The 14,366-nt window shown below is 44.8% G+C and overlaps 1 protein-coding gene across 1 annotated transcript in view; it reads left to right on the top strand.

Moving 5' to 3' along the window:
• The first annotated feature begins 394 nt into the window (after positions 1 to 394).
• Positions 395 to 14,366, top strand: part of MTA3 (metastasis associated 1 family member 3) — a 218,107-nt gene continuing 204,135 nt past the window's right edge. The window contains exons 1-2 of the mRNA XM_029938546.1: positions 395 to 885; positions 1,446 to 1,552. Coding sequence (XP_029794406.1) covers positions 395 to 885; positions 1,446 to 1,552 — 598 coding nt within the window. The remainder of the gene's footprint in view (positions 886 to 1,445; positions 1,553 to 14,366) is intronic.

Genomic DNA, 14,366 nt, shown 5'->3' with positions numbered 1-14,366 from the left:
GGTCATGGCTGGCCTCCCCGAGGCCGCCGCCGCCCCCCGGGTCGCCGCGCGGGGCCTGCCTGCAGCTGGCGGACGGGGGAGCGCGCCGTCGGGGCTGGCCGGCTCTCGCTGCGGGCTCCGCTCCTGCCCTTCCCTGGGCCGGAGACCCCCTCGGCTCTATCCTCCTCCGCGGCTAGGCGTTGCTGCTAGCGACGCTCCCTCGGCGCGGCGGTACCTGCAGGTGGCCGGGGAGTCCCCTCAGGCGTCAGTGTTGCGCCCAGCTGACCAGGAATGAGACTGTCAGCGGCCAGGGGAGTCCCCCCAACCCCCCTGCGAGGCCGGGGTGTCCTTTCAAAACGGCGGTGCTGTGCCCCCCGTGAGGGGTGCGGGCTGCAGGAGGAGGCGCCGGTGCGGGATGGCTCGCGGTCCCCGGCGCTCCCTCTGGCCGCGATTCCGGCAACCGCCCAGCCGCCGTCCAGAGGCGAGAGGCAAAGTGAGCGGGTTCGGAGGCGGCGGAGAGCCGGCTCCGCGAGGCGGGGGCGGGGCCTCCTCGCGGTTCCCCCTCCTCGCCTCCAGGCTCTGCTCCGCTCACCTCCCTCCGCGCGCCGCCCTCCTCTGCCCACCCGCGCCCGCACCTCCCGGGCTCGCTCGGCTGGGATTCCCCGGCGCCCCGCCTTGGACCTCGGGCTACCCGCCTCGTGACGCCGTCCTCCACCTCCGCTCCCGCCCGCCGCGGCCAGGAGGGGTCCGCGGAGCGGGGAAGGGAGCAACTGGGAGCCCCGCGGGTGGGGGGAGCCAAGCCCAGCGGCCGGGGTGCCTGCTCCCGCGTGCCGCCCGGAGCCATCAGGATGACTTGGTCAGCCCCCTCGTAACAGCCTCCCCCGCCCAAATGGAGGCGGCTGGAGGGTAAGGAGGGGTGAGGACTGGGGTGCAGTATTTGAGAGGCGGGGGCACACGGCGTTTGGGGAGCCTTTTCCAGAAACTATCCGGAACCCAGCGCAGTTTCTGAGAACGCCCCAAGGGATTTCTCAAAGAAGGCACCCCAGCAATTGCTTTTCTTGACTTGCTTCTTCTCTCGCGGCACGGAGACCCACGTACCGCGTGCTCTGAAGGCGGCCACACACCCCAACACCCAGGCTCGGTGTCGCCCTCCCACCCAGGGGAGCGGCCCCTGCCCCTGCTTTGCGGAGCGCGGGTCCTAAAAGGGCGCCTACGTGCACCGCGCCTGGACCACCCCCCTACTCCCATGACGCTTCCAGTAGAGTGGGGGGAAAGTCTGAGGAGAATCGCTCTGCCACTGGCAGGAACAGAATTTCCCCGTAGCCTTCATCTGCGTCCTCCTTTTCATAATGTCTTGATTTCCCCTGTGCACCCCCCGAGCCGGCTGCAGCACCGGTTCTTGAAGCTTCAAGAGCCCTTTAAAGGCTCCTCGGAGCGAACTGCCCTGCGCTCCGGTCGAAACCCAGGGAGTGGGTTCCACTTGGCAGGGATTATTTTAAACTGTTACCTGCAATTCACACGACATCCGACACTGGCAGCCCAGCCCGCGCGGTGCCCGCCAGAGGCGAAACAGGTGAGTTGTAAGGCAAACTGTTCAATGCAAAACAAATACTGGAATTAAAAATACGGGTGGGGTTGGGGTGGGATGCGGTCATCTGACCTCCCAGTAACCCAGCTGGTTTTACTTTGCCTTCACTTTTCTTAATGTTGTAGGATTGTCCCGTGCCCACTAGAGGTCACCATAAAGAGTCATTTTGCCCTGACTCTAGTGTGGATTCCTAGCTAAAAACCAGACACCTAAAAATTCAAATGCTATTCACAAAGTAAAATCGCTCTGGGTGGTTTCTTAAAGAATGGGAATCTCTATATGTTGTTTATCCCTTGACTTGGATAATTTATCTTAAAAGGACTTAATGTGATTAAAAGCTCAAAAACAAGAGTTGTTTGTTTGCAAAGTAGCTACTAAACCAGGAAAACATCCTGAAGGAAATGAGTTTCAAGATAGAATGGAAAGAAGTGATGGTCATGAGCTGGCAGAGAGAAAGAGCAGAAAAGCATTCCAAATGGAATCTCAGATGTAAAGGATTAAAGCCTGTAAAGAAAGCTAATGCATTTGCTTGGCTCAAAGTAAGGGGATCTCAGCTGCAGAATTTAGATTTCAAACTATAAATAATGGGATGCCTGAATGTTTTAATAACAAAAATGGCTTGATGAAAGCTTTATTCTAGAAAGATTCTTTTGCCTTTCTGTTTATTCTAAGGAGAAGACCATTTCTGCCACCCAGGAATAGGAACCCCAACCCAATTCTTTGTAGATGAGGTAAAGTCAGTTCTTTCTTTTCTATTTTTCTTTTTCCTTTTCTTTCTTTCTTTCCTTTTTTTTTTTTTTAAGGAAGTGTCAGTTCTGAAAAACACTGAGACCGAGGACTCAGCAAGGCTTGGAAATGGATTTCTTATAGGATATGAGAATAGAAAAAAGTTTGCAAATGTGAGCGGAGAGAAGAGTCTGGCTTCACACCAGTAAGAGCCAATTCCTCAGGGAGTTGTTAAAAATACCTTCTAGAAGCATCACAGCAACAGAACACAGAACAACTATTTTGTTGATTATTTCCTCCGATGTTACTATATCTATTTCCTGTGTTCTCTGTCTAAAATCCCTTTAAAGTCTGTTGACTGAACCAGTTGGAGAAGTACCACATTTTAAATTAAATTTGAGCTTAGAAAACAAATTAATCTGATGATAATATAGTTTGTGTCTCCTAGGTATATTTTCATAAAGTTTCTTAGAGAGATAGGTTTAAATAATTTCATTTGTTTCAAAAGTAATGCTTATTTGATTTTAATATCATCAACCACTGCTGCCACAGCAATACCCAAATCACATTCTTTTTCCCCCCCTCAAATCATGTTCTTAAAACAGTAAGATGCAGAAATGATTGGTTTGCCTCAATATAATCCAGTTTAGAAAATATTCTTAAAAACTGTGTTGTTAGAATTATTAAAAATTGTATTCCTTTGTAATTTGAAAAGACTACATTGAGAATCATTTCATCTAAATTCTTTTCTGGATTCTGGGTGATATTTAGAGCTTTCATAACATAAATCTTTAGAACGCATTAAAACTTAAAGGCTCTAGGCAGAATTTTAGAGTTTGAAAGAACCAAGAGATTGTCTCCTCTCAATTTATCAACCCATTATTTAGGGAGGAGTAACAAGATTTCAGAGATGTGACTGTAACTTGCCTAAGGTTCCCCTTAGCAGCATTATGGTAGAGACCAGGCTGGAAACAAGTGTTCTAGTTCCAAACTCTGGTCACTCCATCTCCAGGGCCTGCTTGCTGCCACAACCTTCTATCTGATCTCTCCATGCTCCAGTTCTTTCCTTCCTCTGTGAGTCCGGTATTATACCACCAGACAGCTCTTCTTTCTGTTCATTTTCATCAAGCCATTCCCCAGTTCAGGACCTTAAAGGACTATAGATCTGTGGAATTACAAGTGACTGGTTACTAGGGCCCTCTCTAGATTGAAATTCTGGCTGCACAATGTATTTGCTAAGTGACCTGGAACAAATTCTTTGAGCCTCAGTTTTGTCATCCATAGAATGGAGAGAATGGTAGCTATATCATAGGGTGCCGTGAGGATTAAGAGAACATATGAGGGTGTCCTACAGCTCAGGGCATGATATATGGAAAACTCATGATGTGGAAAACTGACTTCATGTATGCTTCTGCCAGCCCAGTCAGGCTATGCTCACTCTCATTCCTGTGTTCTAAAAGAGGACAAACGGATTCGTATAAAAATGTGACCAATCACAATAGTAACCTAAAACATCAAAAATTCGTGAAACGTGAAACGTGCTGGCCCTCATACTGCTGAGTCTGAGTGGAACACACATTCCTCCATCACTTAGCCTTGCACGACTGCTTGTGCTCAGGGACTCTGAACAGCCTGCCCCAAAGCTTTATAAATTGAAATACCCTGTGGGCACTGTTGGTCTTTGCCGCTTACTTATTGACTGCTTTGAAAAGCCCTCACTCTGCTGTTATTTCTTATTTCCAAGTGTTTATGGTTATACCAGCTTATTTCTGAGCATCTGCAGAATCAGTGGATGCTTTAAGAAGTCAGCTTTTTGAACCGAAACATAGCCTTCCAATGTCTCTAGTTTTATATAAATGAAAGACTCTAATGACTTTACCTATTATGCACAGTCACCCAAGCAGAAGGTAAAACTGCAACTTTTAATAAGTGGCCCTCAAAACTGTCCCACCGCGCGAACCCTGTTCTTTTTTTTTTAAATGTTTGCTTGTTTGTTTATTTATTTAAAGATGGAGTCTTTTTTTTAATGTTTATTTATTTTTGAGAGAGAGAGACAGAGTGCTAGTGGGGGAGTGGGGGAGTGGGGGAGGGGCACTTTGAGAGAGGGAGACACAGAATCTGAAACAGGCTCCAGGCTCCCAGCTGTCAGCGCAGAGCATGATGCAGGGCTCAAACCTTCCAACCTTGAGACTGAAGCTTCACCGACTGAGCCACCCAGGCACCCCAATGTTTATTTATTTTAGAGAGAGGTAGACATAGAATCCGAAGCAGGCTCCAGGCTGTGAGCAGTCAGCACAGAGCCCAATGCAGGGCTAGAACTCATGAGTCGTGAGATCATGACCTGAACCGAAATTGGACCCTCAACTGACTGAGCCACGCAGGCGCCCCCACACAAACCCTGTTCTTAAACAGAAGAAGCCACCAGAGGGATTTTCACCCTCATCTCACACCAATTTCCTTGCCTTATTCTCTGCTCCAGGACATTTCATGTTCTTAAAGCATTAAAGAACACTATCTTCCTTAAATCTCCAGTTTTGAGGAGATCACTGTGTAATCATTATAGGGGACACAAAATTTTACCTCTGACCTTTTAGGGTTTTCAACTGGGCCTAAGTATTAAGTCGAGGGGCACCTGGGTGGCTCAGTTGGTTAAGCATCTGACTTCAGCTCAGGTCATGATCTCGCGGTTCGTGAGTTCAAGCCCTGTGTCAGGCTCTGTGCTGACAGCTCAGATCCTGGAGCCTGCTTTGGATTCTGTGTCTTACTCTCGCTCTGCCCTTCCCCTGCTCAAGCTCTGTCTCTCAGTCTCTCAAAAGGTAAATAAACATTAAAAAAAAAGTTGATATATATATAAACAGAGAAAAGCATACAAATTTAAGTTTTATGTGACCTAGGAGCCCTCCTAAGGAAGTGAAGACCCAGAGAGTGGCAGAACCTTAAATTTTTTTTTTAAGGGAAAGAGAGAGCGAATCTTAAGCAGGCTCCAGTGTGTGGAGCCAACGCAAGGCATGATCTCGACCACGAGATCATGACCTGAACAGAAATCGAGAGTTGGATACTTAACCGACTTAATCACACAGGTGCCCCACTTAAATGCTTTTATACTGGTTGAACAAAGAACGGCAGTTACGGAAAAGTAAAATATATAGGGAGGCTGAAGAAAGATAGGAATTGTTTTGACAAAGTCTGCTTATACAGAATTCTCTCAGCTTCAACTTCTCTCATCCTTGATGATAAAAATGGTACTTACCTCCTGGTATAGGGAAGGCATCTTCCGTATGGGGGTTTCATCTCCTGCTTTTAGAAAGAAAAGGGGGAAGGTCAGAGCACCCTTCTCGTGCCTGATATTTTTGTAAGTGCTTTTAGCTCAAAGTAATCCTTTTGCCAAAGTGGCATATTTTAGGATGGCATATTTGGCTATCCTTCATTATTAAGAGCAAAAATATTTTTGGTGCCACTTACAGAACGGCCTTTCTCCTTTTATCTTCACCCAACCCTCATTCCCATGCTGCTATGTTGGATGGTGATGTAATGGCCCCTTCTCCCCACTACCACTCCTTGTCCCTTGTGCTTACAGTGACTAAGAGCCCTTACTGTGTGGCACCACAAGCTCAGCTTTGCATAAAAACGTCTTCCTATAACCCTCACTTTCCAAATAAGGAAATGAGGTTTCAAGAGGTTGGACTTGCTTAAGGACCCACAGCTGCTAGGAAGCACGTGCCCCAGTACCAAAACCCAAAGTCCATGCGGGGTCTCTTGCCTACCATGTTATCTCACCACCGACTCCCCTCTCTATCAAGTATCAAACACCCCTGAGGAGGGAGAAACAATTAACAATTAAATGTTAATCCAGAGACAACAATCTGACAAATCTTGAAAGGTGGTCATTCTACAAAATAACTAATCTTCCAAGAGTCACGTTCAGATACTGAGGTATGTAAACAGGAGATGATATAATGTCTGACTTTTGCTTCAAAATAATCAAGGGAGGAGCGCCTGGGTGGCTCAGTCAGTTAAGCGTCCGACTCCGGCTCAGGTCATGATCTCACAGTCCATGAGTTCGAGGACTGTGCTGACAGCTCAGAGCCTGGAGCCTGCTTCGGATTCTATGTCTCCCTCTCTCTCTCTGCCCCTCCCCGGCTTGTGCTCTGTCTCTCTCCATCTCTCTCTCAAAAATAAATAAACATTAAAAAACTTTTAAAAAACAAGCAAGGGCAAGAGCAACTGGATCGAGGACATAGATGAAACATGATTAACCATAAGTTGATCATTGTTGAAGCTGAGTGATAGTACTCATGATATTAATCTCTCTTCGTTTGTATTTATTTGAAATTGTCCACAATACAAAAATAAAAATAAAAATTTTAAACCTTGAGCTTCATTTGAGCTCATTTATGAATGTTGACAATTATTCCTTCAGACCAGACCAGAATGAACTTTTTCATGATGTCTATAATGAAGAATCCCTATCATTTCTCTAGAGTATAAAAAAGCTCAGCACACATTCGACCATGTTTATTAAAATTTTAAATGCACACACCTAATGGTCCAGCAATTTTAACAGTAGGAATTTATCCTACAAATAAATTCACATATTTCATTAAAATGTACATTTAAGGATCATTGCACTGTTTTTTTCTTTTCATATTCTCTTAAATGTTTTTATTTTATTTTTGAGACAGAGAGAGACAGAGTACAAGCAGGGCAGGGGCAGGGAGAAAGGAAGACACAGAATTCAAAGCAGGCTCCAGGCTCTGAGCTGTCAGCACAGAGCCCAATGTGGGGCTTGAACCCACAGATGGGGAGATCATTATCTGAGCTGAAGTTGGACACCTAACTGACTAAGCCACCCAGATGTCCCTCATGGCACTGTTTTCAATAGCAAAAGTCTAGAAATTACCTAAATATCCATAATTAGGGAACTGGTTATATAAATAATAGCATATCCATGAACATAATATTGTTGTTCATATAGATTCACATAGAAACATTTCTAAGTCAAATTGCTAAACAAAGAAGTCTAAGTCCTGTGCTATGGGTTAAATTATGCCTTCTTTATATTAAAGATACATGGATGTGGGGCACCTGATGGCTCAGTTGGTTAAGTGTCCGACTTTGGCTCAGGTCATGATCTCAAGGTTCGTGGGTTCGAGCCTCGGGTTAGGCTCTGTGCTGATGGCCCAGAGCCAGGAGCCTACTTCAGATTCTGTGTCTCCCTCTCTCTCTGCCCCTGCCTCGCTCATGCTTTGTCTCTCTCAGTCTCTCAGAAATAAATATATGTTAAAGATTAAAAAAAATAAAGATACATGGATGTATGGGGTGCCTGTGTGGCTCAGTCAGTTGAGCCTCCAACTCTTGATTTCAGCTCAGGTCGTGACCTCAGGGTCGTGGAGTTGAGCCCCACATCAGGTTCCACACTGAGCATGGAGCTTGCTTGGATTCTCTTTCTCCCTCTGCCCCCTCTCCTGCTCATGCTCTCTCTCTCTCTCTCTCAAATAGAAAATAAATTAAATTTTTAGAAATATATGGATATGGATAAATGATAAGGCTTCTGAAAGGATACATAAAGTACAGTTATGAGTACTTGTTTCCTAGTCAAGGAACTGGGAAGGTTAGAGTAAGTATGAGACCTACTTTTATTGGTTGTAAACCTTTTGTGCATGCGTGTGTGTTTTTAACTGAATTCAAAGATTATGTTTTCAGTATAAGAGTCTTATGCTCTACCTACTGAGCTAGCTGGGCAGTTTATGTTTTCAGTTTAAAAAAAATAGTTAAAAATTTTTTTTCAGCACATGTCCTCCTACCGAATTCTCTTTTCCTTTGGGCCAGTTCTTGCTGTACCCTGCCTCCTGCTCAGTTACATCCAGGACCAGGCACCTGCAGCTCCCTCTGCCCAGAACACTCTGACCCAGAGCCTTATGTGGCTGCCTCCTTGTTTCTCAAGTCTCAGTTCAAAGATCGCTTCCTTGGAGAGTCCTTCCCCGAACACCCATGCTAGTGTATGAACCTATTTTTTTCTTCCCTTACCACTATTTTAAAAAGAATCATCTTGTTCATCCACCTGTTACGTGTTTATCATTGTCTCCCCCACCAGACTCTGCTCATTCCCTTTGAGAACGGGACCTGGGGACTGGTTGGCAGCAATGTCAGCAGCTCCTAGAGCAGTACCAGGCTCCTTGCTGAAGCTCAATAACTATATGTTGAATGAGGGGATAAATGACTATTATTGTTGATTAAAATAATGTTCTCTGGGGGCACCTGGATGGCTCAGTCAGTTACACACCTGACTCTTGATCCCAGGTTAGGTCTTGATCTCAGCGTTGTGAGTTCAAGCCCCACGCTGGGCTGCATGCTTGGTGTGAAGACTACTTTAAAATAATAATAGTGATAATAATATTCTCTGAGTGCTGAACTGGCAGTATCAGTGTGTATATAATAGTGAAATTAGACATGACCAACTTGAAAAATCCAAGCTCTTTCTGAAAAGCCACTTCAATTTTGTTAAATGATTGGCATACTGGCAGAGAAAATCTTGGCACTGTTTTCCCCAGACCTACAGGGTATGCCAGCATCCTAGCATTAAAAGCACTGCAGAAGCTCTACTCATTTAGCAGGCCCCAAACCTCAGTCAGCCCCCAACCCTGGAGTACTTACCTAGCAAATGCTTTAGTTACAAAAATTCTTGGAATCAGTTCTATTCATGTCTGGGTCCCATCATCCGCCTGTACCTGTCCCTGGAGCAAGGAGATATTGTGGAAGCAGACCAGAGGCTTCAAGGAAAAAACAAACAAACAAACAAAAAACAACCACTGGCCATACTTGAATTTAACACTTCAAAATTATTACCAAAAAAATAAAGCTGCTCAGAAAAGGTTGGATGTAGATCCAGGAGGTTCTGTGTGTCTTGGCTCAGGAACTCTAGAAAATATGGGAAAAAAAGGTAAGAGGCTCTTGCCCTAATGGTAGACTGACATCTCAGAGACCCTACTGCCTGATTGGGTGTTCCAGATCAGCAGGAGAAGCTTTCCAGCAAAGCAGGCTTTGAGCCCAGACAGGAAGGAAGTGGGAGAGCCAAGCAGAGAGAGAGGGATTCCCCCACTTTGCCCCTTACCACATCACAGGGCATATTCAAACAGCCCAAGAAAGGATTCTACACACAAGAAAAATCAAAGATATTTTCAAAATGAATGAAAGTTCCCCGCTGTGTTCTATCCATTCTGCAAAGAAGAGAGCTGCCTGTATCAACATTAATGAACCAAAATTAACTAGTTGAGGAGTCTGCTTTGCAAAACACCTGCTGTTCTTACCCTTCTGTCCCTGTAACAATCTTGTTTCCCTGCCCCACAATCCCAGCCCTTCTCCCCACCCCCACCAATGCCCACTGCTATTATTTCTGCCTCAGAGGAAAGACTGGGGCTGGAGTTGCCTGAAACGAAGTTTATGGTATTCCTGGAAATGATCTTCTGGTAGATGCAACCAAAATAGCATTGGCTCCACACTTAATAATTGATACACTCTTGCAACAGCAATTGCATTTTTCTCTAAGGTACAGAATTTAAAATACAGACCATTTTTCTCCATCTCTTAACTGGAGATAAAATCATCCAGTTCTGGTTTGTGTGATCCCATGCCCTTCTATGGCAAAACCCCAGCCTCTGTTTTCCCTGAGATACATGTTCCAGCGGGTTAGCAAAAAGTATGCTTTTAGTGGAAAGCTAAGAAATGCAGCAATCTGGAAGATTTACAGTTCTTAAAGGAGGTCCAGAGCAGATGCAATTAGGTTGGTATAAGCCTCGCTAAGGCCTGGGTCAGAGACTAGAGCTGCTGATGGCTCAGCAAAAAAATGCTAAAATGGATGCTGGCTGTAATGCCATGTGGCTAAGTGACATCAGATCCTATCTACAGATAGGACCTTCCTAGGCCTGGGAGGGACCTTACCCTCTGCATAACATTTGATAGTACTTACCGTCTTCCAAGGAGGATTTTTTTCCATTCCAGAGGAAAGTAATCACAAATAAAAATCTTCGGAGTAAAGGGACACTGAGAAGCTTTTTATACCCTTTCACTAGCTTCTATTGTGATGGATGAAACTGCAAGAACAATTAGAGTAAATGTCAGTGTAAATCTCCAAAGAAAGAAAAAAAGGGGCTTACCGAGTTCCCTTTGCTGATGCCAAGGCATTCTCTTCTTTAGATGTAGTCTGTATTTAACTTAGTGTCAAGGGATCAGCAAACGCTCAATGACTATACCAATGGGCTATCTCAGCAGCAACAGATACTTACGGAAAGGGAGAAATTGTGAACATAACTCCCACTGAATCAGCATTAGTCAGGATTTTCAATTTATAGTTCACTGTGATTTCCCCCTAGTAACCAAGTCAAGAATGATATTTATATACTGCATAGATTAAACATTGCTAAGACATCCCCTTACTTATAGGACCCTTATGGAAACCAGTTTGAATGGTGCCACTCAGTCAATTCTCCCCAACTGTGAAAATGCAAGGTTTACAAGTAACATTGCCACTTCATTTGATTTCATCACCATGGGATCTTCTAGAGAAATATTCACTCTGCCCTCACTTCTAACCTGCTAAATAATCAACTAGGCACATAGGAAAGGCTGGCATCTCCGGTTACTCCTTCAGGGGGCACCCCATTTTATCTCTTGAATGTTTAAGGTATTTTTTAGATGTTGAACTGTAGTGATTTATATTGCAAAAACCAATTCGAGTCAGAAGGACTTTAAGGGACAAAAGGAGAAGTACTTGGAATTCTTGCCATCGTTGAGCTTCAGTAGGTCAACCTTCTTGGTTTAGCAGATATCCTTAGAACTGAACATTTCAGAAGCCAGGAGGAGGCCCAGAAAGGAAAGAGCAGTGACGACACCCAGGAAAACTGATAGGTTCTAAGTTATGAGGAAAGTGGCCTCCGGAGACCACCTCATCAATGGAAACCCTACTGTCAAGGGACATAGCTCCAAGGAAGAGTAAAAACAGACTTATCAAGACCTGCAGGAAGGACATTTGGAAAGTTAGGCCCACCTGATTTGAAACCCAGACAATGAGAGCTGGAATCAATAACCTGGGAATCAAGGAGACTCTGAGAGGGCCAGAGAAGCACACGGATTGCCAGGCGTCCCAGGCTGGTCTGAGGCAAATGGGGCTCCTTGTCAGGAAGGCCAGAGAAAGATCTCAGGCTCTCTGGCCCTGCTCCTCTCCCTCAGGTTGACTGACAGAAGTGAGGGCTTGAAGAATCCCAGGTCTGGACAATAAAAGTTGGGTAAATCATGGTTATCTCAGAACAAAAAAACTGTGCTGCTAGCTCACCATTTTTATGCTGCTTGTACAAAATCTGTACTTTGCCGTTTTCATTTGTGTGTGTGTATTTTAAAAGCTCTTTCTGTAAAAGCTCAGTTTGTGTTTATTTTTCTTTTTTTTCTTTTTTAATTTATTTTTGATACAGAGAGAAACAGAGGGTGAGGGACAGAGAGAGAAGGAGACACAGAACCGGAAGCAGGCTCCAGGCTCTGAGCTAGCTGTCAGCACAGAGCCTGACGCGGGGCTCGAACCCACGAACTGAGATCTGACCTGAGCCGAAGTCGGAGGCTTAACCGACTGAGCCACCCAGGCGCCCCTCAGTTTGTGTTTATTAAACTGAAGGAAAAGGGATTTGGGTTTCAGGGTAACAGCCACAGAGATAAATTGTTTTTAAAAATACCATAAATATTGATCCCTTTTTCTTTGATCCAGGCTTTTTATTAAGCACACACACAAAAATATGAACACATCTTAATGAAACTGAAGCCTTTTCTGGTTTAGGGTCCCAACTCAACCCAGGTTTTTGGGTGTTCAGCTGACTGCCTCTCTCCTTCCCCAACAATGGGTTTACAAAATTCTAATTTTTTTAATCAATTAATTTTTAAATGTTTATACATTTTTCAGAGACAGAGCGTGAGCAGGGAAGGGGCAGAGAGAGACACACAAAATCTGAAGCAGGCTCCAGGCTGCCTGCACAGAATGCACAAACTGTGAAATCATGATCTGAGCCGAAGTTGGATGCTCAAGTGACTGAACCACCCAGGTGCCCCCAGAATTCCAATTTTGACAGGGTTACAAACTCAAGGCAAATGTTACAGTTTTATTTTGCAAAATTGCAATCAATACCCTTACTTTTGGAAGGAAAGGAATGACTACAAGAGCTTAAGTCTAGACTTAAAACAGTAATTGTGACTGAGAAATCTAGTGGTGACAACCCATGGACCCAGTCCAGCCAAAGTCCATTTAAGCAACTTTATATGTAGAGAGAAAGCAGAAAAGAAAATGCATATCAAAGTATACAAAGAGGGGTGCCTGGGTGGCTCAGTTGGTTAAGCAAACAACTCTTGATTTTGGCTCAGGTCATGGTCTCACAGTCATGAGATCAAGCCCCACATTGGACTCCACAATGGGCATGGAACCTGCTTAAGATCCTCCCTCTACTCCTTTCCACCTCCAAAAAACCCCCACAAAGTTTATAAAGAAATTAAGAACCTATTATGGAAACAAAGGTAGGCCTTTGAAAAAGGATAGCACATTTTACTGTAGGTGAGGAAAAAATAAAGTTTGAAAATACAGTTGAGTTAAGCACACTCAACACCCATACCTTAGTTTCTTTTTTTTTTAATGTTTTTTATTTATTTTTAAGAGACAGAGAGAGAAAGCGTGAGCAAGGGAGGGTCAGAGAGAGAGAGGGAGATACAGAATCTGAAGACAACCTCCAGGCTCTGAGCTAGCTGTCAGCACAGAACCTGACGTGGGGCTCGAACCCATGAACCATGAGATCATGACCTGAGCTGGAGTCGGACCGTTAACTGACTGAGCCACCCAGGCATCCCCTAATACCATTCTCCAATAAAAGGAACCAAGACTCCTTGGAGAAATAGCTGAGTCTAGGACCAGCCAAGAAATAAACAATGAATTTGGAGTATCATGTAGAGTCAGAAAGTTAGGAAGTTTAACAAAATGAAACAACACCTCAATGATGGGAATATGTCAAAGCAACAGAGAAATCAAACTAAAAGGGCTTCCAATGGTGAAAGCTGAAACAACTTTAACAAAATGGTCAACAGTACCAATGATACCATGTTAATAGTAAGTACCCCTTGAGATAAGGTGATGAAAATAACGTTATCTCTCTGGTCTTCTTCTCCAAAATCTTCCCCAGACTGGCTCTTCTTCTCCTTGGCCTTTCTGCCCTAACATCCCAGCTTCCTAGCTCCAACCTCAAGTCCTCAACTTTGATAAATACCTCACTCCTCTGTCCTGACATCTAGAACTGACAAACCCCTTATTGGCATTCCAACTTTGATGCTTCCTGTGATAGGCAGCCTATAAGATGACTCCCAGTAATTTCTTGGATAGTCTCCTCCTCTAGAGTGTGGACTGGACCTAGTAACTCACTTTTAATAAATAAAACAGAGCAAAAGTGATACAATGATATTTTCAAGATTAGGTTACAAAAAGACTGCAGCTTCCACCCTGGATGTTCTCTCTTGCTCTCTTGGTTTACTCATTCTGAGGGAAGCCAGCAGCCACCTTGTGGGCTGCTCTACAGAGAGGCCCATATGGCAAGGAGACAATGAGTCTAGTCAACAAATAGAGAGGACCCAAGGCCTGCCAACAGCCATGGGAGTGAACTTGGAGGCATATCCTACCCTAGTTGAGCCTTGTGATGACTGCAGTCTCAGCCAGCAAACCGACTGCAACCTTGTGGGAGATCCTGAACAAGAGACACCCAGATAAGCTGTGCCCAGACTCCTGACAATGGAAACTGAGATAATAAATGTTTTATACTGCTAAGTTTTGGGGTCATTTGTTACACCAATATACCTCTCAAACCCCTGTACCACTTTTGTGGGTAACTCAAACTGAGTGAATCCACCATCACACTTAGAAAGCACATATCATTATGCAGGGCCATGAATAAGAGTTCAAAAGGAATGAATGGCACCCAAGAGTAGGCGGAGCGTGGGTGCCTGGATGGCTTAGTCGGAAGAACGTGCAACTCTTTGATCTTAGGGTTGTGAGTTTGAG

This window comes from Suricata suricatta, chromosome 4 (assembly GCF_006229205.1).
Source record: "Suricata suricatta isolate VVHF042 chromosome 4, meerkat_22Aug2017_6uvM2_HiC, whole genome shotgun sequence".
Lineage (NCBI taxonomy): Eukaryota > Metazoa > Chordata > Mammalia > Carnivora > Herpestidae > Suricata > Suricata suricatta.
This window is presented reverse-complemented; position numbering and strand designations above follow the sequence as displayed.